The sequence below is a fragment of the Phlebotomus papatasi genome, chromosome 2 (genome assembly GCF_024763615.1).
Source record: "Phlebotomus papatasi isolate M1 chromosome 2, Ppap_2.1, whole genome shotgun sequence".
Taxonomy (NCBI): domain Eukaryota; kingdom Metazoa; phylum Arthropoda; class Insecta; order Diptera; family Psychodidae; genus Phlebotomus; species Phlebotomus papatasi.
In genome coordinates, this window is record NC_077223.1 from 62,993,493 (window position 1) to 63,016,949 (window position 23,457).

Genomic DNA, 23,457 nt, shown 5'->3' on the forward strand with positions numbered 1-23,457 from the left:
AGGGTTAGAAAATCAGACAGAGGGAAAGGAAGAAATCTACACAAGGGTATTTAAGCGGATGTGGATCATTTCCTGTCGAAAACTGGAAGAAGTATCTTCTTAATTTCCGCATTTTGTTTGGCATACGACTGAGAAAACTACTTCAAGGAAAATGTAAAAGTTAGGTTAATTGTTGAACAAATCCTAACCTGTACTTTCCGTAGTCTGTCTTGGTTTCAAACGGAAGTTTCCTGGGACTTCCGTCCAGAGCGAGATTTGAAGGACGCTGAGGTACAGATACTCCAGAAGGTCGTTCTGCACGCGTTAAGACTCCATCATGGCCGCTGGGAATGTTGCGATCACCACCGTGGAAACCACTCCTGGCTGGACTACTCTGCCGATTGAGATCATTGGCACCCGATGAAAGGCTCCTACTTAGCTCGTGGACGGTTGACCGTGAGAACTCATGCCCCGAATTCCTCTGGTACTCAGTTCCGGGCGTTGATGGAGTCCGTCCACTGAAAACCGCAATAAAATTTAGGTTAGGGCTGCAACCTAACCTCAAAACCTAAAATAAAGAATGCCTTACTTGACATTGGGCACGGATTTGAGATCATCCGGGGCATTCGGTCCCAGGCGAATGTTTTGAGCGGCCATTTGGGCTGTGTTGTAGGAATCATAACTAGATACACTGTCATATGATCCATTATTGATCTTTCCACCAGCCGCTACTCTCTGTCTCTCTAATGACGCTTGCTGGGAATTCCCGCCATTGAGTCTCTTATCCACAGCATTCAACAGTTGATTTCGCGTTGCGTATTCATCAGCAGGATCTCCTTCATTTTTCGGCGTTGTGAAAAGTCGTTCTTGTGCCGATCTACTCAGCGTCGAGATACTGTGAATGCTGGAATTCTTAGGTACCGACCTATCCGGAGATGCTACAGCACCCGGAGGCTTTGAGGCTCTGTCCACTCGCGGCGGCAGATCTGGAGCTCCCCCGTATATCTGTCCTTGGACAGGAGGAGGAGGTCTAGATGCTGTGGCATACGTTAGGTTGTTGTCTAAACCTGGTTGACCAACATTTTGCGGAGGATAGGGATACTTGGTCTCCATAGTGGGTCTTCGGGCAGTTGGAGATGCGTGATCGTAGTGATTCTGATCAACAAGGATTTACGTTATTGAAAACAACAATTAAAGTTGCGGATTCTCAAAATATTCCCAAAAGGTTTATTGTGGAATGTGAGGTTATGTCAAAGCTAACCCTAAAGCTGTACTTTAATTGTCTTGCAGTCGAAAATTTTCACTTAAAGCAGATCAATTAACCACCATGGAAAGGCTCTTTTAGAGTATTGAGGTTATGTTCAACATAACCTCGCATTCCACTATAATTTCTAGGTTAAAGAAGCGACTGAGGCTTGTCCTTTATTCCTCTTAAAATTAAGATAAGGTAACCAAATAGCTCTCCGTTGAAAAGAGTGATTGAGGGCAATTATTTATTTAAGTTAGGACGATCATAACCTTACATTCCTCAGTAACTTCTCGCACAAAGAATTTTCTAATTCTTTGTTATATTTTAGGTTAGGTCCAACATAACCTCACATTCCACAAGTACTTTTTGTTTTATAAAGCGATTGAGGCCAATTTTCTGTTTTATTTTAGGTTAGGTCCAACATAACCTCACATTCAAAAGTAACCTCTTGCACATATAACAGAATGAAACTTAGAACATAATAAAAATGCCAAGAGAGGTTCCCAAAATCAGCAATGCGCAAAGAACATAATGAAATTATGATAATGGTTAACAAAGCTTTCGTGGACATTGGTTTGTAAATTTATAACCAATTTTATCTGTCAAATAAAAAATCCAAAAAAATATTCAAACGATCAATTTGACCAATAAGTTTTCTTCTTGAAAAAAACATTTAAAGGTTCCATGAAAGTATTAACCACATTTTGTAAGCAAAAACCAATGAAGACAAACAAAAGTTAATAAAGATATGAAAGCTTACCGTATATGGCGGTGGCATTCCGTCACCCAAATTCATCTCTCTATCCCTATCCAAATTATCCTGGTTAGTGGCAATCGATGGATCTGAGCTTGATTTCACGAGATGCGGCAAATTGCCCAGTGAGAGTGAAGTCGACGGCCCGGGACTCAATTCCAAGTCAGATTCGGGACTCGATGCATAAGACAGGCGGGATGTTGTCATTGGGAATAGGAAATCATCGGACAAGGATTCAACGGGCTAGCGATTTTTTTGTTTTTTTCATCCCCAATTATCATCACACAACACGCAAAAAAAAAAGTGATTTGATCAATGTCAGCAAGACACGATCATGATCATTTTGAAAGAAAAAAATGATGATTTTGTTTAAAAAGCAAACGATGATTTTTTTGTGATGTGTGTGTATAGGTGTAGGGTTTGTTTATGTAGGATAGGGCGAAAAAATAGAAAGAAAAGAAAAAAACACACTGTTAGAAATTTTTTAGATTCATAAAACAATCTCAAAAATAGTTCTTTTTTGCTTCAAAACAAACAAGTTAACACGATCAATCCAATTAGAGATCTCTCAGTGTCTTTTTTATGTGATTGTATTTTTTTAAGCAGAAAAAAATCACGCAATGTTGACGTAGAAATCACATGAAAATGGCAAGAAAATGCAAAGGGGATACATTTTAGGGATTATCAGGTGATCTTGCGAGAATCGTGAGGATCATTCGATAAAAAAATAAAAGTCCTTAAGGTAACATTTGAAAAATGTGTAACTATTATTCAATAGTTCTTTAGGCCACGCCCCCAAAAACTTACAACTCAACAAAATTGAAAGAAAAAAGTAGGAAATACCACAAAACTATTTTAACAAAATCACAGTAACGAGTTAATTTATTTTTGAGCGTATTATCAAAGGATTGCGCTTGCTAAAAAATAGACCACGCCCTCAATGTGACTCTTATGAAAAATAGCGATTTTAAAAAATAGTTAGTTAAAAAATGTGATAAAGGTCCAACAGTATTATAAGAAATCAGAAAATAATTTAATAAATAATTTAATTTTTATTAGTCGGTGCTGAAAGGGGCGTGGCTTAATTTTACAGAAAAGCCGCGAGGAGCAAGGTACTTCTAGGCTCATCGCAGTTAAATTTATGGGTGCGCCTTTACCTAAGCGTGCGATACTACTTTATAGCAAGCTATAACCTCCGAAGAAACGTAATTTAAATTTATTCTTAAAGGTGGGATATTTTTTTTCAGCAAAATGTAGCTTAAACTGTCAGAATATCAAATTTTTAATTATGTAAAATCCCAGCGGGCACCAAATGCTAACCGATTTCAATTCAGCTGAAAATATTTGTATTTTCAGCTGAATTCTGCTAACCCTAAACGAAAATTCGCGGGGCAGGCCCATTTCCATCTATTTAGTTACACAGTAAAAAAAAATTAACACTATTATAGTGTGTAATCTTTCACACCACTTTTCAGATTGTGTTGAATTTGGAAAAAGTGTTTAATTTAAATTTGTTTAATTTCAAGATGTTGAATTTGAAATTCTTGAATTTAAAAATTGTTGAATTCTGTTTATTGTTGAATTTTCTTTTCATTTCGAAGATTTTGATTTTTTTGCTTTTTTAGACATTTTAATTGGTTTTTCCTGTACTCGGGATCCCCCCTAATGCGAAATGATTACATCTGATACTCAGATCTTCAGGATATACTTATTATGCATATAAATATTTGATGTTTTATATGACTTTTGCCAAATGAAAAGCATCTCGACTGAAGTATAAGTCTTAATTGGAAATTCAACAATTTTTACACAAGTTTTGTTTAAAAATTCAACAAATTTGGTTGAAATACACAAGGCTTTACTCTATAATAGTGTTAAAAATTATGATCAAACTATAATAGTGTTAATTTTTGATCATATGACCAAAAATACCATAAAGTTGTGTATTTTTTCACACTATAATAATGTGAAAAACTGTAATCGTACTATAATAGTGGTAATTTTTAGAATTTGTCAAAGTTTTAAATCACGAAACATTGTTGAAAAATTTTTATGATTATAACAGTGAGAACTTTTACACAGATTGCAATTAAAGAATTAATTTATCCGATTTCACACTATTATAGTGTAAAATTTTTACACATTTTCAAATTAAACAACATTGTTGAAAATTTTTCAACTATAATAGTGGTAATTTTCAATCACGTGACAATAAATTACCAAAATGTTGTGCATTTTTTAAACATTTTTAAATTAAACTACTAAAATGGTCAATTTTGCACTATTATAGTATTAAAATTTTACACATTTTTTTACTGTGTACTTTTTTTTCGGCGACTGCTGACCGGTTAGCACATTTTTGCTGATGGATTCAGCAAAAATATGCTAAACACGCACCTTTTTCAGCTAACTGTGCTCATTGGGACGTGTAATAAATTTTGATTTGATTCCAGGAGGGGAATTCTGGAACGCTCTGGCAATGCCATATGACACATTGGGTTTGAATCTTAGGAGAGCTTTTTCGAAAATGCGTTTCTGTAGCCGTGACATTGCGATTCTGTAGCCGTGACATTGCCATTTCAGCTCACATGGCATTGTCAGAAGTCACATATTTAAGATTTCTGGCAATTCAAATTACAAAAAAAAATTGTTAAACAAATCAACCAAGACGTACTGTATTTTCATTAAATCATCAAGTAAAGGGATTTCATTAAAAATTCAATGAATTGCATTTTCGAACTCATATGACAAAAAAGCTCGAATGGCATTGTCGGGTTTCGAACTCACGCGTAACAATGCCACGAAAATTATAGAATTCTCCTACAGAATTGTTTTCCTAGAAGCTCTTTTGGGGTCATAACTCGGTTACAAAGTAGTCATAAACCGGTCATGAACTGGTCAGATTGTAAACCTATTATAAATTAGTTTCATGTTGATTATAAACTTGTCATAAATCTGACCATGAACCAGTAGTAAACTAGTTTTGAATGGGTCATAAATCGGTCATAAACTAGTCATCAGCTAGTAAACTCATCATGATCACTTTTGATACCACACAAGATCACTTAAAACCGCGAGTTAGCGCTGAAGTTTGGAAAGAACACGCTCAAAGGGCATATTTACAGAAATTTTCAGCAGCTCTGATGAATATTTTTTTAGGTTAGAAATTCAATGAAGAAGTCATGCAAATTGACCAAAGTGATCATCAGTGCTGTCGGCAAATGGAAAAGCATTCTCATTATCACAGTCCCGGAAATCATCAGGAGTCCACCTCAGTGGCAATCTACGTTCATCTAAGCCATTGAGACTCCTGAATGGTGATCTCCGGAATGTATTGAAGGCAATGGGTGAGTCAGCGAAGATGTGAGTGGGAATGGAGACAGCATGCTGCTGATTAATGCGTCGAATGGGTACAATTTGATACGTTGGTGATTGGCACAATGCAGATGGCAGGGAAAACCGGTCAGGTGGACGCATGGGGCAGCAGCAGGGGAAATTGCACGTGGAATAGGGATAAAAGACATCCGGACTCTTTTATTGAGAGAGCATTGTGTTAACGAAAGAGATGAGAAAACAGGCAGATTAATTTACAAAGTTCCTCTTGATCACCACCTAGAGATCACTTTTAGGCATTTCTCTTGTTTAATATGAATTTCAATTAAATGAATAAATGCAGCATATTAGGTGCAGATTGATTCTTTTTTGTAGGGGAAATTGCAGTGTACTAAAATTGTTTAGAAAGGTTTTTTTTGAACAGGCTCCACCCATCAGAATTCTAAGTCACGCCTCATTATGAAATACTCCTAAATTTATTTGACTTATTTAAATCTTACAAATTAAATTGAACAAAGGCACATTTACAAAGCCAAATGTGGCTTTGAAGTACAAGATAAAAAAAAATATAGGCCCCGCCCTTGCCTCACAATACTACAATATTTCTCATAATTTCACAATATTGATCATAATAACGATCGTTTTTAGCAATAAAGCGGCATAATACCACAAAAACGAATTAGAATAATTCACAAATGAGATTTCCAGATAGGGTTTTCTTTATCCAAGGCTAGAAAACCAGGCCACGCCCCCAAAAAGGCTTTAGGGAAGAACAAAAATAGTTGGTAAGTTTCAGAAGTATAGAAACATTTTTTCCATTTTCAGTATACTCAACTATTAGAAATTACAGGCTTTTGAGTGGACATACTTCAAATAAGTGGGCGGGGCTTGGAAAACTGTCTGTCACCTTTAATTTTTTTATCTTCCTGTGATATAATTGACAGTTTATCGCCAAATTCTCTGCAGAAAATCCACGCAAATGGGAAATTATTACGAGTTCATAAAAACTGATCGATACTTACGACTTTTTAAAGTAGCGGAAGGCGAAATGGGCGTGGCAAAATTCAATGAGCAGTTTCTTAAACCCCGTTCTATAATTCTCTGTATGAAGGTGAAGATGCAAAATAAATCCTTTCCGAACGTTTAGATTTACAAAGTAAAAACATTAATAATTTATTCAAAAAATATTTGCAAGGGGCGTGGCCTAAAGTAATTTCAGGGCGGAGCTTATTATAAAGGTGTAAATTTCCTGAATTATTTTTCGAAGGTTATTTTTAACTATTATGTTTTCCTGTTTTGTGTTTCATTTGAGTAGAGATCTGCACCTAATCAGGGTGTGTTTTGTCCCTTCACCAAAACCACCCCCGGAAAATCTTCCACCAAAGTTTCATGATGAGCAATTTGAGCAAAAAATAAAAACCACTCACCTTGGATTCTGACATCCACACAGCTCCACTCTGTTGCTGATCAATCACATCTCTCAGTTTCCTGTACCACGTTTCAGCATCATTGAGAGCGATTGTGGTACTAAAAGCATGTGCCCAGACTTTCTCCAACTTCTGACACTGCTCCAGGAGTTTCTTGGAACTTTTGTGGGCAGATTTGGGCAATCCATGGCGCAATTGTTTTATGGTATGCTTCGAATCGGCCTTCAGGAAGATCACAATTGGATAGAACTGGGCATAATTGAGCCGATCAACGGCATTTGGTGTAATGTCAAGCAGAGCATGCTTCCCCCTGTCCATGATGTCCCGAATATTGGACAATCGAACAATACCGCACTTGCTCGAGCCACTCTTGGCTCCATCATCCTGCAAAGGGGCAGTGAATTTGTCCGGGAAATCCTTGATTAGACGCTCCCGAGCAATATCGGCTACCGGTCCGAACAAACAAACCGGACGCACAAAGCCCGGATGTCTCAGAACTACCCTTTCATAGGCCGGGAATTTCGAAATGGCATCCGAGAAGACAACATCATCCCAATTTTCTCTTGATAGGCTTTTCGATCGTCGATGGGTGGATCGGCGACGCTTGAAGAAGCTCCCTCTGGATTCAGAAGCGTTCATTTCTTTCTTCGAAGCATTGAACTGCGCTGTTGCCAGTTCCTCAGCCCTTGACTTATTGGGAATCACACCACGTTGCATCTCCTGATGCCCACGACCAATTCGCAGTACTTGCCATGATCCCACTACGCCATTGTGGAGGGTATCAATGACACGGAAAACATCTCCAGCACGGAAGGACATCTCTCCCTTGGAAGGCGTTTCGCAGTGGAAATGCGTCTTGATGTGAAAGGAGTCTCCACGTTGACTCGCCACGACTGTGTCGTATTCCTCGCGACAGTGCTGCACAATCAGGTCTATCCTGTCCTGAAGACTCAGGAGGAATAGAACAGCCTCCTCTCGCGTCACTCCATGCATGTCCATGTCATTGACTTTGAGGATTTTGTCGCCAGGCGTTAGACCCTGCAACAGACACTGGGTTTTAGATCGTCCAGCGTGAAATGTCACTTTTAATGTTTACAATTTTGTTATCCTGATTTCCTGGGGCAAAATGTGACATATGAAAATCTCAAATACCGATATTTTTCCGAAAAAAAAGAGACTAACGGTGCTATCACACTAGGATTTTTCACGTTTTAATTTTAAATTCAATTGAGCCAATTGAGCCAATTGAGCATTATAAGATTTCTAGAATTTACTTGAAAATTCTCATAGCCAGGACACATTTTGCAAGAAATTTGCTCAATTTTAAATAGTGCCGCGAGATTTTTGATTGTGAGTGACTCCGGAAAATATGTGACAAGACGAAAATTTCAAATACCGATATCTTTCCAAAAAAAAGAGACTAACGGTGCTATCACACTAGGATTTTTCACGTTTTAATTTTAAATTCAATTGAGCCAATTGAGCCAATTGAGCATTATAAGATTTCTAGAATTTACTTGAAAATTCTCATAGCCAGGACACATTTTGCAAGAAATTTGCTCAATTTTAAATAGTGCCGCGAGATTTTTGATTGTGAATGACTCCGGAAAATATATGACAAGATAAAAATTTCAAATACCGATATCTTTCCAAAAAAAAGAGACTAACGGTGCTATCACACTAGGATTTTTCACGTTTTAATTTTAAATTCAATTGAGCCAATTGAGCCAATTGAGCATTATAAGATTTCTAGAATTTACTTGAAAATTCTCATAGCCAGGACACATTTTGCAAGAAATTTGCTCAATTTTAAATAGTGCCGCGAGATTTTTGATTGTGAGTGACTCCGGAAAATATGTGACAAGACGAAAATTTCAAATACCGATATCTTTCCAAAAAAAAAAAAAATGAGACTAACGGTGCTACCACACTAGAATTTTTCACGTTTTAATTTTAAATTCAATTGAGACAATTGAGCATTAAAATTTCTAGAATGTACTTGAAAATTCTCACAGCCAGGACACATTTTGCAAGAAATTTGTTCAATTTTAAATAGTGCCGCGAGATTTTTGATTGTAAATAACTCCGGAAAATGTTTGATAACTTAAAATGTCTTATAAGTCACTTATTTGTTATTCAGAAGGATCCCCAACGCCAGAAGAAAGGGTTGAAAGCAAAGGGGCTTACTAAATGACTCTCATACAATCTTGTTGAAAAACTGTATGAAGCTATGCAAACTGGAAATTTCTTAGCACAATAATTTCCTGCGAATGACTTTGGAGGAACTTAGCAAATTACACCCGATACTGAAGCTTCACTCTCGTACAAATTTATCATTAAATTACTGTAACTTATCTTTGGCCACAAATAATAATTAATTACGAGTAAATAAATTTAATAAGAACAATGTGGTTCAAAAGGCTACTTGTTTAACTGCAATAAAATTGAAATTAATGAGCGATTTTAACATTTCAATTTGCTGAATTGAAATTTATTTGAGCAACCACATTTAAGCTATTTTAACATATTTAAAAGTACTTTAGTGGACCAAGTATAATAATAATAATAATACTGGAACTAGAAATATTTATGCCATATTTCTGGGTAATTTTAGTTAAATTAAGTGCTAATCTTTATTGTTAACGGTACGTGAAGTTTTTAAATGAAATTATTACATATTTCGTGAACAAAAAGGGTTTTTTTTTCTGCGGTGTTTGCAAATGCTTCAATAGGAAACCCCGGAAATATGATTTTTTTGGAGAGATTTTCCTATTGTTTTAGATGGGAAAGGAGAAGAGACCAGGAATAAGAACAAATCCTGCACTCAGGAGCAACTCAACAAGGTTTTGGAAGCCTTTTATCGCGGTTTCACTTACACTGTTTGTCTCCAATTGGAAACTTTCCCTTGTCTCCATTTAGATTAATATGTTTCTAATAGAAGCATTTTACGCTCGCGTATTTTTATTGAATTTAAGAAGTTTTCAAATTATATCTGAAGAATTTTCACTAAACAGTAACATTCTAGAAGAGTCAATAAGAAAATTTATATAATTCTCTTCAGAAAAAATATGAATTTAATGTGTTGAATCTTCTATCAAAGTTAAAGCGTCTGGAAATGGTTTTGAATTAGGACATTTACCCTATTGTATTTATCATGAAAACAGTGATATTTCCATTTGGAGTAGCGAAAAATTTCCAATTAGAGCAGGTTTTGAATTAGCTTAATTTACCCTACAATCATTCTAACATCCCAATTTCATCCGATTTAATCGAAGGTCGGATTAATCGAAAAATCTGTTTTCGATTAATCGATCTCGAATATTTCGAAAACTAGCCGATACTTTTTCTTTAAATTTTAGTATGTTGTAGCTGAGGTCGAGACCTTTCCAATGTTGGATCGCACACCTCCCTCGATGGTCCCTGACCTGAGCTTTAATCGAAAATGTCTTGACCGAACCATAATTTTCAGTGTTTACGAAGAGATTTTGATGAAAGTATATATTGTATCTGAGATCGAGATATTCCTAACGATGGGTTTCTTCACGGATTACTATATTCCTGGATAGTAGGTAGACATTTTTGTCTCCCATAGTAGTGCAAACAAAGTGAATAAAAGTACGAATAAAGACGTCGTACCCTTGCTTCTTGATATTCTCGAGACTGAAAATCATTTAAATCCTACATTTTCATTCCTCAGCATCAAATCGCATCATTCCTGGGTGCACTTTTATTTGGTTTGTTTGCACTACTATGAGACACGAAAATCTCTACCTACTATCCAGGAATATAGTAATCCGTGGTTTCTTCCGTCCCTATTCCAACCCACTGTACCCCGACCCTTACTATATCCAAATGGACCGGACTCTTATCTCTAAAATTTATTAACATATTTCAATTGTTCTTGTTACTTGTCAACTTGTTTCAATTGTTGACCTTTCGCGTTCAGACTATTTAAAAACCATTGATAAAAAAAGCTTTGCGTATGTCTATCCCACTCTTTCGCTCTCAAAATCGGATTGAACTAAATTAAATTTGATGTGATGTTCAAAAGAAGAAGAAGAAGAAGAATACGAGAGAGTAAGATAAACATATGCAAAGCTTTTAAGAAAAAAAGAGATGTGAGTTTTGATTTTATGAAATTTTCCTGATCTAAAACGTATCATTACAGCTATGGTACAACTTTTAGATCAGTAAAATTTCAAGTAAACGAAATTCACACCTCCTTCTTAGTCAAACGTTTTGCATATGTCTATCCTCTATCTCATTCTTTCGGACTCTTCTTCTTCATTTAAACATCAGACCCAATTAAATTTATTTCAATCTTTTTGAGTGAGGAGTGGAATAGACTTACACAAATCTTTTGAGAAAGAAAAAGTTGCGAATTTTGATTTCATGAAATTTTACATTTTTCATGAAAATGAATGAATGAAATTTTACCGATCTAGAAGATATGCCGAATGCTTTACACCCAAAATTTAACTCACTATATCGAATTTTCAAGTGTTCCGAGTTGCAAGCACTCCGAGTTGGACGCATTTTGAAGTAAAGAATCTCAGCTACTACAATACGGGCTTCTGACCTAAGGCTTAGCCAAAAAGCTTAACTTCTCTAGAATAATATCAGTCGAAAACTTTTTGAAAAATTTTGCCTTAGAAATGGACTATTAAGGGGAGTTAATTATATTCGAAATAATGATTAAAGTACATTTCGATCATTTTCTACTAAGTCGTAAGTGTGCAAGGGCATTAGACTGTCTTCAGACTAGAGGTTTAGTCTAGTTTCCGAAGGTCTCAAAAGCCTAAAAAACAACCAATTTAATTTGTTCAATTAATGTTTGTTTAATTATTTGAATCAGAAGCACAAATTAAATTGGTTGTTTTTTAGGCTTTTGAGACCTTCGGAAACTAGACTAAACCTCTAGTCTGAAGACAGTCTAAGCTTTTCTGGGCTTATCATTGTTTTTTTTTAGGTTTTTATTCAATCAACGGGGGATGTTTGCCTACCCTGATATTAGGATCTTCTTCAGTCTTTAATTATCTAGGTTCTAGGAGGTAAGCAGTAGTCAAAATAGTCGTATAAAAATGTTTTTCATTCAGAAAAGATGAAGATTAATTTTTTTTTTTGTAAAAACAGAAGTAAGTAGGGGAAGTGTGCCAAATTTCAGCCAGATTCTAATTTCGGCCACTTTGAGTGTAATTTCGGCCAAGCAAATAAATTAATTAAAATTATATGTAATCTTCGAACAGTCAATGAATTCATTTTGCTATTAAATATTTATTCACTTTAAGATGTAGTAACACAAAGATCATTAAATTTTAGGTATAAATTAAATTTAAATTATGTTGTAAAATCTCAGTGTGGAAAGAGTCTTACAAAAAATGTGACAGATCACTTGTGTTTCTAGCAGTCTTGTAATTTGTGGTGAAGTGCAAAAGGTTTTCTTTCGGTGTTTTTCATGAAAATTGATTAGTTTTCATTACAGATTGTTTCTGTTCATGTTAATAGTGAATCAATCTTTAAATTTCGGGTAAAATTTCCCAGTTGGATCCTTTATTACGTGTAAAAAACTATATACTTTGTGAGCGTCTCTCCGGTAAGGTAGTGTTGCCTATTCCGGCAACATCTTTTGCTTTCCAACATTTTTTTATTTATTTTGTGTTTTTTTTTCAATTTCTGAGTTTTACAATGTCCAGAGAAAAAAAACCATCGCTTCTATGAAAAAGATTATGTGGAAATCGCCTCGGAAGAGTTCAGGAAGGGCAAATTGCTACGGGAATCTGCGCGTAAATTTGAGATGCTACTCTTCAGGTCTTCAGGACAAATTACACGGAAGATCTCATGGCTTGTGGGTCATATAAAAGTATTAAACTAAATATTAAACTCGTTCCGTTTGACGTTTTGAAATTTTCCATCCGTTGCGTCACAAAAAGTGGTCAGAAAAAAGGTGCCGGAATTTCACACAAAGTGGCCGGAATACGACCCAAAGCAATGTCTATATTATTATTAATTTTTCAATATTTTAGGAAGTGATTTTAAGAAAACAAAGATGATAAACTAGTTTTCAAGGTTCCAAACAACCTTCCCGAAAAGGAGGTAACAAAAAATATCAATATGAATTAAAAAAAATAGCATTTCAAACTTAGGATTTCTGTGCTTATATGCAACTATGCCGAAATTTCGCACATTTACCCTAAAGTTTAAATATAGGCTTTTAACCTTTTTTTTTTAAAAAGAGCAATTTATTTTAAACGCCCTGTAGAGAAAGAACAACATGCGACCTTGCAAAATGAGCACTTTAGTGCGAAAACACAAATGTTTGGATAATTTCGTAATGACTGGTAATGACAAAGCGCAGAGGCTACAGAAAAGAAGAACGTACTTCATGGCCTAGAAATCACGGTAAGTGTTCTATAACACTGAGAAAAAAAGAGGGTGCGATTAACTTTTTTTCCTCATAACTTTAACAATTTTTAGGTGTAAAAATATATCAACATTTTTTAATGTTAATTTTACACCTTTTTAAGGGTAAAATTGACATAGAAATGGGTAACTTTAACCCATAATACACCTAAAGAGGGTAATATTTACACCGATTTCGGATCAGTAATTCAGGGTAAAATTAACATTTCCGGAATGTTATTTTAACTTTTTCGGATTTCTCTCAGTAAAGAGACTAAGAACTAAGAACTCACCTGCAGAGACGCCGGACTGCCCGGTTGAACGGCTGTCACGAAGATGCCTGCCTCATTGCCTCCTGTCAGTCGGATACCGACGGATCCTTCCTTCTGGAAAGAAATGAAGCGTGGTTCTCCTGACGGTTTGGCTCTCTGTAGGGGATCTTCCTCATACAGTTGCCTCCTGGAGCTGTAGAAGTCATCAGCTCGGGGAGGTGGAGGCCTCATGGGTTCTTCCACGCCACTGCGAGATCTAGAATGTGCTGGTGGTGTACTAGGCCGGTCCAGCTGACTCAGGGACACATCCATCAGAGGTCCTCGCGATCGTCCTCTAGGAGTGAGATTGCTCTTGTCATCAGCCAGAGATGCCAAAGCTGGTCGAGTTGGAGGCTGAACATAGAGATTCTGGGCGGAATATGAAGCCCCTCCGGGCAGAAAGGCTTCATCGATGTTGCTACAATTGGAGATCTGAGCAGTATGGGAATATGCTGGACTCTGCATTCCCGAACTTGTGGCAGCATTGTTGGCAACATCCCTCAGTACCACCAAATTGAGGCGCTCTTTGCAGCCATCGATGATCTTCTTGGCCTCCTTGAGGCTCATTGAATCATTGCAATTGGTATTGTGTATCCGGGTAACTGTGTCACCCTCCTGCAAATGATATCCATTGGCTGCCAGCTGATCACGTGCCTTGGATGAAATTTCCTGGAAAAACAAAGTGGCAGTCTTTACGCTTGAGGAAATTTCCATTTTCACTTTTTTTTCTCCAACACTCTCGATCTTTCATCGCAAAATTGTGTAATTTTGCTTTCTGATGGATTTCATCATACTTTTTGCCATCTCTACTTCTTCTTTGGCGTTATCCACTGGATAACAATGAAATGCTCCCGAGTGAAATCATTTTAAGGGCACATAAAAAGATATAATTTTATCCTTTTCAAACCGTATATTCCAACGTCTCAAGTCCGATAAAAAAGTTTAATTAGGTTTTTCTTATCAACATTTTTCTGATTGACACAACATGTTCCCCAAAAATCTTCGTGACACGCTCAAAGAGCGATAAGAAATTGGAAAGGAAGGGAAAGTAAACAATTTTTATACTTTGGCTTTTACCGGAAAACGATAATCAAGTAATTTTGGATGCGCTGAAATTCAATATTCTTACCTTAATAAACAGTCGACATCCCAGTGTTATTCCGAAATCCTCCTTTTTGCTGTTCTTGGACAAGGAAACCTTGATGGTCTGCTGAGAGGAGGAATTGGGCCCTGTAAGCCCTGTTGAACTTAAACTGTGGGAATGCTGGTGATTTGAAGGAGTAGCCAAGAGATTGAGATTTGCTACTCTCCTCTTGACCACCAGGGTAACTGTGTTACCACTATCCCTCAGCACCTGAACAGCTGTGGCATACTCAACATTCTCCAGGCTTACACCATTGACGGAAATAATTCTATCATTGACCCTAAAATTCAATTTAAAAAAAAATCAAATGAAATCAAAGAACAATCGTCAAAAATTGTTCCCGACTTACTGAAGCCTCTCTTCGGCCGGTCCTCCTTTGAGAACGTCACTCACAGCAATTGAGGGATCACCGTTGGCAAAATGAGGGTTATCCCTCCCTCCAGATACGGCAATTCCAAAGCCATAGCCGGGTACTCGGGTTACAGTAACCGTGTGGTACTCCCATGATGATCTTTCGCCCTAGAAAGATCCAAGCGGTATCGCAAATAAGCCTAACCATTTTAATTTTATCTCAAAAATAACTAAGCCATTATCTCCAAAACAAATTTAAAGAAAATTAATTTAGAAGAAAAAAGTAGAACTTGAAGATTAAAATTAATGAACCTGTGAAAAAAGTAAACTAATATTGAGCAATTTGACTGGCATCTCATTTTCTCTCTTTCAGTTGTTTACATATTTTGCATGTAATTTCACTCGTTCAAAAAAATGGGCCAACATTTCACTTTGTACATTCCCAAAACACTCAATGAGAAAGAATTCTTCAAAATGAACAAAAATGTTCACTCTAAAATTATAAACAATTTTCTTGACCCCAGAGCTACTATATAAATCATATTGATTTTCCGGCACACCTTTTAGATTTAGAAAATTTATTGAAATCAAAATTCACATCTTTTTCTTTCTCAAACATTTTACATATGTCTATCCCACTCTTTCGGACCATTTTTCTTCTTCTTCTTCTTCTTTTGAATATCAAAAGAAATTCATTTTAGTGCAAAGCAATTTTAAATGCAAAGCAATGAGATAGATGTAGGGTAAGTGTGCCAAATTCCGGCCAGTTTGCAATTTCGGCCATCTTTTTTGTTCCTCGAATTTCCATAAACTTTTAGATTTTACGTACTCTAGAGATTATACAAAGCAAAAGAATAACAAAAAATGTAGCTTCGACAAACAAGATGACGCGAAAAAGATATTGAAAGAATTCCTGAAGGGCAAGGAACTATGAGAATAAAGGTGGCCGAAATAGGGCACCAAAGCTATGTCTATATTTTTATTCATTTTAAAATGTATTAAGAATGATTTTAGAGTAAATAAAGACGGTAAACTCTTTACAAGGTTCCAAGCAACACTCTTTAAGAAGAAAGAATAAAAAAAATCAATTTGAATTTAAAATATTACATTTAAAACTTGAGACTTTGACGCTTGCATGCAACTATGCCGAAATTTAGCACACTTACCCTAGAACTTTTGAGCAAAAAAGGGATACGAATTTTGATTTCATGAAATTTTACTGATCTAAAAGCTGTACCGAAGGCATTATAACAATTAGATTTCGATTGAAATAAAGTTTTGTTCTTTGTTATGGTCCAGAAATTTCAGATATGTACTATTTTTTGTTCTTGGTCTGAGAAACATTTTATTTGATCCTAGAATTTTTCATCAGAAAATTTCTGTACCCGAAATTATGGCTCGGACATATCTTTTAGATCAGGAAAATGTCATAAAGTCAAAATTCAGGTCCTTTTCATTCTTAAAAGCTTTGCATAATGTCTATCTTACTCTTTTGGTCTTTTCTTCTTCTTCTTGTTTTGAACATCAAAACAAATTCACTTTAGTTTAATCCAATTTTAGTGTGAACAGAATGGGAAAAATTATATATAGAACCTTTACGAAAGATAGGGATATAAATTTTGATTTCACGAAATTTTGCTGATGTAAAAGAAATTCCAAAAACTAGAATTCAATTAAACAAAATTTTATTCTTGACTTATGGTCCAGAAATTTAAGATATTTTATTTTTCTTTCAAACATTTCGTTTGATCCTACAATTCCTTATATTTGTCTTAAGAAAATCTCTGTACATTATACTTGATCTCAGTAACACTATGACCTAGGACTTGTACTTAGTTCTAAAACAAGATTAGATTAGATTAGATAACAGTGGGGGCGCTTCCTTGCAAAACCGCTGCGCCTAGGTCTCCAATTAAGGGCAATCTCCAATCTCCGTTAAGGACAAAATGGTTCAAACCAGCCCGTTTTTCCGATTAAACAGGCGACTTTAATCTTAGTATGTCTTCACCAGACAACACCGTTTTACCTTAGTTCTAAAACAAATAAGTGTTAATAATATTTTTGTGAATTTAATACAAGTTTATCTACATTTTCTTAAGCTAAGAAAATTGGCGTTCTACAGTTTGCAAAAGTCCTTTTGTTTTTGAATAATTGAGTTTTATAACAGTTTTAGAACAAAATCTCTTAGAACAATTGAGTGAAAAACAATTTGTGAAGTACTAAAAAGAAAGCTTGGGGGATATTCCGTAACTGTTGCAAGGGAACTTAATTGTCCTTTAAAATGGAATGAGAAATTTGAAACCCATGTATCACTGATTCTGACGAACCTTTACACAACTTTGTAGTGTACTAAAACACTTAGAAAATAATTCTTTGAAAATATTCAAAATTTTTGAATAAGTAGGTTATAAAAGTTTTAAAAATCCTGTTTTGCGTGAGAACTAGAACAATGTCACAATAATAGATCTTCACAAGAATTTTCTTTATATTTTGTTAAGTACTAAAACACCTTTTGTTCCAGGAACTTCAAGAAACTCGTAACAAAATTAAATATTTTGCAAAAACAATGCATGTTTACAGTGTAGTAATTCACAATGCAGAATGACTTTTGCTTTGTAAATATATTTTCAAAGCTGCACCCAAATTAGCTTTCACTGCCGATAAGAGTGAGCGAGATAACTAAATCTATTTTTCATTCATTCTCACTCAAATGCAAAAAATATGTTTTCAAAACAAGTGTTATCATGCATAGGGTGTAATTCTCATTGTAGTATGTAAAAATAAGTAAATTAAAAGAAATACCTTTGACAGGAAACTACGTTTATGGAGCTATTCCGCTGAAAAAATGCACATGTTTTTTTTCTGCATTTTACTGTTCTCAAATGCTTCTGCATTATCGACTTATCTTCGTATTGGTAAATAAGAATTTCATAACTTTAGGAGCCCAAATTTTGAGCATTTTTTTCCCATTTGAGTATGTTTTCGTTTTAGTAGATTCATGTGCTAAATGGATTCATTTAGAAACTGACATTTTAAATCACATTATTTTAATTGAAGCTCAGTGACTTTTTGTTTGGAAGTCTATTTCGTAGTTTATTGTTAATTCGGATGATTTTCGTTTTACTTAACTAATGTGCTTAATGTTGTGTTTCGGAAACTGACTTTAACTTAAAACTGTGTGATTTGTTTGCTTGATGTTTAACTTATGTGCTAAATATTATATTTAAAAATAACTCATATTTAAATTCAGATATATTAATTGCAAACCCTTGTCTGTTTTGCTCCTGGTCTAAATTTTTAAATTTTATCGGTTCATTTTCGTTTTAGTACTATAAATATGCTGAATAGCTGAATATTTTGCTTTGAAAACTGACATTTTAAATAAAAACTCTGAGATATTTTTATTCAGTCTAGTTTTTTTTGTGTTTTTTTTCACTTTTAGAAGATTTTTCTTTTAGTACATTCATGTACTAAACCAAATGTTGTGCTTTCAGAAGTAACATTAAAATCTAAATGTTCTAATTATAAATCCTTGTTTCCTGTGCTCAAGTTCTCAATTTTGTAGTTTTTACCCAATTCAATTGACTTTCATTTTAGTACATTATTTATTTAGTACTTAATGCCTTGCTTTGTAAAACTGTAATTTCATCTGGTTCTCTGTCTGAAGTTTTGATGTTTTTATATGAAATTTACATGCCTCTCATAATAACTTAAACATTTTTACTGAAAATCGGATTATTTAAAACAAAGATATGAAGCGACGTTCCTAATTCAAATTTTCAATTATTCCCATTGTGAGACATATTAAAATTGTATACACCGTAAATCTATTCACACTCAGTATTTATAGTTTATTATTGTTTTTTTATTCTTTCCTACTCCGAAAGTTAACAAGTTAGTTTGGTACATGCATGTACTAAATATTCAGCACCGCCTCCACATTTTGTTTTTATTTTCACAGCAATAACTTCCTAATGTATTAGGTGAGATTCTTAATAATCTCTTTTATTTTTACTGCTCACGAACATTCGAAACATTCCTGCTCTTATTATGAAGCCATTGTCTCTGCTAACATGACTTAAAATTGTCATACGACGCTGACAACAGAACGTGTTGCAGCAATTTACACTCAAAACTTCTCAATTCTCAAGGAGTCATGAATTCATGAAGGTGAGGAATTCATGAATTTTTCATCTCGTGGGATTTCTCGGCAATATTTTTTTCTCAAATTATCGCTCCAAAAAAAAAAAAAACAGTTTTTTTTCAGACAATCAAGAAATCTTTCAATTGATACAAGATGGCAAAATTTTAAGGCGTGATCGTTATAATTTTAGAAGTTTTCCATCTTCAGCTTTTCCCGCTGAGTGCAATTTCCGTCTGAAGTTAATTGGATAAAATAATTAATTGATGACAATTTGATGTCATCAATCTGTCAACAATGGACATTTCCAGATAGGATGATCTTAGAGTGGCTCTGAGCCAAAAATGGAGTCTGACAGAGAAGGTGCTAAAAAGTGAAAATCTCACTGTACTTTGTGGGTGTCTGAATATCAAATTGATCATATTAATCATCCAGCATTTGTGGACATATTCTGGTGCACACCTTTAAGCCATTTGCAGCAAATGCCTAAAAAAAGGTCACATCGAGAAAATTTGTCACAAAGCGCGCGGTGTTTCGAATGTATAAAGGTGGTGGAAAAGTACTCTAGTTATAGTGATTGAATTAAATGTATAGAGATGAATGAAATCCCTTCATGATTTCATAAAGTGAGGTATTCCCTCGAGTGCACACATAAGAAAGTTGAGACGATTTTCTTGAACCTCACGGTGGGGGCACAAAACACGCCATTCTCGGTATTTGATGAAGCAAAATGTGTGTGCAAACATCACTTGGAATTTCAAAAGTACTAAATAAATGCCTAAGTGTATAAAAAAGGGGCATTTACAAACTCATAAAAAAAAATTCTGGCATATCGCCTTTAAAATACTTCTTCTCTCTTCACTGCTGAAAAACTTGTCTTCTTAGCAATATTATTTACCAAAATATTATTCATAGGAAAATCGTAGAATTTCATCTTCTGAAACTCCACATTAGATCATGCACGGGACAGCATGGAGATCGTGACAGAATCCCTGTGGAATGCTTCAATCCACTTTCGATGATACTTTCTTCACTGGAATTCACATTGCAATTATTGCATAACATTGCAACACTTGGACAAGCATTTGTCCATATGATCAATGAACAGAAACCTAAGACGATCACTTAAAGATCAATTGACGATCACCCAATAATATCTAAAATTCACCTAAAATCACAAGAAAAAAAACTTTTCCTACACCAAATTATCCATTTTCTTGTGATCTTCACACTGAAAAACAACCAAAAGTAGTGTGGGAATGACTTTAAACTTCCCGGCCCGATCTCTGGGAATTTCAAACACAGACTGTGCCGCCAACGTCGCCCAAGAGATCGCTTTGGTGTCGTGAGTATAATCTACAGACGGGCAAAATGCTCGAGTATTGAAGAGGGAAATTGTGTGTACATTATGTACAAAGTCATAAAGAAAAAAAGAGAGGAGCTGAAGAAATAGAGAAAAAAAACAACATGCAACACTCATGTGGCCAGAAAACTCTCTTTCTCTCTCTCCTCTAACCCAGCTACCATTTTAATAGAAACAAATAAGACACGTTTAGAGTGGCTGGAAGCATTCCTCCTTCTCCGAATGATACTCAATGGGATTCCTCTGGAGAGTCAAAATTAGGAAGTGGAATGAGGAGAAGCACCCCTATGATCCAGTATAAGCTGCAATCACTATAAGACTGAACTGGGGGAATGACATTGCAAGGCGTAGACAATGGGAGACTATGTAGTCAACAATAAAAACAATTACCTTACATTCATAAAAAAAAGGCGAATAATTGTGACAATGACAATGTTCGTTTAAATTGGTCTTGTATTGGGCGAATAAGTATTAGTTTACCGGTCGTTGCAGTTTTTACAAATTGTTAGAAAAATGTTAACTTTACTGTTGAGTTTCAGTCGTAAGAAAACAATAGGAATAAGGTGTTATAAATCTCCTTCGTAGGGTGCAACACCCTCTAGCGGAGGTATTACAAGCAAACATATATTGCCCTAGGCCAGAGGTGTGCAAGAACCGTTGAAACCGAATAAACGTCAAAATAAGTTTGCTCAGGTAGCGTTTTGCCCATTGACGAACAAACCTTATTTGACGTTTGTACGGTTTCAAACGGTTCTTGCACACCTCTGCCCTAGGCACACTGACAATGTGAGCCGAGAGACTGCTTAACGTAATTATAGTCAAAATAATGATTTGACTAAATTCCCATCAGTTTCCCACTAACTAAATCGTTTCTTGGGTTAAATCGAGAGATGGATTAGTCAGAAACTGATGGAAATATAAACTGATCATTATTTTGATTATGGAATAGAAAACCGGTGAGCGTCGGGGGATGGGGTAGCTTAGAAAAAGTCGATTCTTCCCAGAGCTTTCGGCTCGGACTCCAAGCCTTCCTCAGTGGTCAAATCTAGAATTTTCTTGCTTTGTCAATTGGTCTGGGATTTCGCAGGGCATGGGTTTGGGGCTCTGCACTTTGAATTCCGGATATTGTCTTAAGTTTTTAAAGATTTTTCTTGCTGTGTTTGATATAGATTTCTTTGTGAGACCCATACCAATTGACAAAGCAAGAAAATTCTAGATTTGACCATTGAGAAAGGCTTGGAGTCCGAGCCGAAAGCTTTGGGAAGAATCGCCTTTTTCTAAGCTACCCCATCCCCCGATGCTCACCGGTTTTCTATTATTTAAATTATTCGTCGGAAAATACTCAGAATATTTTGATTATGATTACGTTGAGCCGTCTCTCGGCTCGAGTCGTTAGAAAGTCTAGGGAATACAGAAATTAACAGGAATATTGGAAATATTATATATTTCAATTGTAGCACGAATGCTGCTAAACCTAACACCAGATCAAGCTGGAGTACCCTTCATCGTCTGCTTTTTGGAATAAAGCCCAAATTGCCCATTTTACGAGATCTCACGAATTGAGCTCCTTCTCAACGGCATTGTCAAAGGCTGACTTAGGAATCGATTTGTATACATCTTCAGGAAAATCTAAGTCGCGGGCCATTCCATCTATCCACATAGATTAGTAATATAGTACACCCTGATATATCACTTATATCACTCTTCAATCACAGAGTCACCACCTCAACTGAACAGTGATTCATACCTTTGTCTTAAAAAAGTTTTCGTTAAAACAAGCTTTCTCCCTCCAACTCATCCAAACTTAATAGTCCAACTATTGAAGTCTAAAAAGTTCACGATACTGAATAAATGAATAAGATTCAATACGCTTTCAGTATGAAACCCTCACTAGATGTGCTTTTTTGTTCCCAAGAGAAGTCATCAGTTGATTATCTGTATCAGCGAAAACTCGCCAACAACCTAGGCTCTTGGACAGGCTCTTAGTTTAGGCTCTTAGAAATTACAAATTGAAACTCGACCGCAAAAATCGAACTAGATTTGACGTCAGTGTACGGTTACGACTTCATATTTCTTAGCTTTGTAACCTATAAATCTGCTGTGAGAGTTCCCGAACTTCGGGAAAGAATCGACTTAGAACTAGTGACATCCAATCTCCAAATTTCATCAAAGTAGAGACAAGAAAAATTTCCGACCTCCAGGATCGATCTGGGAACCATTCGCTATATAGACGAGTGCTCTATTAATTGACCTATGAGAGCATCTGGTTTGAGTTTCCTTGCTGGAAAAACTACTTCTAGAAAAACTACTGACGTACGTTGTCCTATATAGAATACTATCGGATGTTGATTGATCTCTAAATGAAATTTAAGTCCTCTGTGTCACAAGCCTATAGTGTTCTCTTCATTTCATTAAAATACCACTTGACATTATCAAAGATCGGAGTAAAACAAATAGGAAATAAATTGAGTTCGCACTTACAGGGTTGACGTGATAACTTATTTTCGATAGTATCGACTGTCGATTCTGAAAAATTTAAACGATTGCTGCACTTTTTGTTGTCATTATATAAGATATTTACCAATAGTCACATTCTTTTAATCATGTCAAACACAATAAATGGTCCAACAATGACTAAAAAGTCGACATGAACTTAGCATAAAAGATATCGATTTATCGATACTATCGATTCGATAGTATCGAAAAGTTATCATCCCAACCCAGTTCTCTGTCAATTTATTAATGGGATCTCCACTAAAATTCTATATTTTCATTTAAATATCATTATTGTCAGGAGCAGGGGCCTCTCGACATTTCATTTTTCCACACGTTTTTGCATAGAGGCACTGAAGACTATTGGCAAGTTTTTTCCTAAAGAGAATTGACTTATCAGTCTGATATATTTCGAAATCGTGCATTAAAAGCTATCTAAAAATACATATTTCATTATGCTCGCCGAAATAATACAAGAACTCTGAGCAAATTTGTTGAGGGTGCAGTGCAATA

The 23,457-nt window shown here is 35.5% G+C and overlaps 1 protein-coding gene across 8 annotated transcripts in view; it reads right to left on the reverse strand.

Moving 5' to 3' along the window:
- LOC129805059 (tight junction protein ZO-1) overlaps positions 1 to 23,457 on the reverse strand; it is a 115,859-nt gene that overhangs the window by 14,482 nt on the left and 77,920 nt on the right. For 4 of the 8 annotated variants that reach the window (XM_055852874.1, XM_055852872.1, XM_055852876.1 and 1 more), the window contains 7 exons: positions 14,946 to 15,115; positions 14,582 to 14,876; positions 13,435 to 14,121; positions 6,743 to 7,792; positions 1,989 to 2,225; positions 569 to 1,134; positions 189 to 497 (listed from right to left, as the gene is read on the reverse strand). In XM_055852874.1, the coding sequence (XP_055708849.1) occupies positions 189 to 497; positions 569 to 1,134; positions 1,989 to 2,225; positions 6,743 to 7,792; positions 13,435 to 14,121; positions 14,582 to 14,876; positions 14,946 to 15,115 (3,314 nt within the window). Of the gene's footprint in view, positions 1 to 188; positions 498 to 568; positions 1,135 to 1,988; positions 2,226 to 6,742; positions 7,793 to 13,434; positions 14,122 to 14,581; positions 14,877 to 14,945; positions 15,116 to 19,986; positions 20,403 to 23,457 lie in introns of those variants that run through there. The other 4 variants (XM_055852873.1, XM_055852878.1, XM_055852880.1 and 1 more) reach the window with 3 other exon arrangements.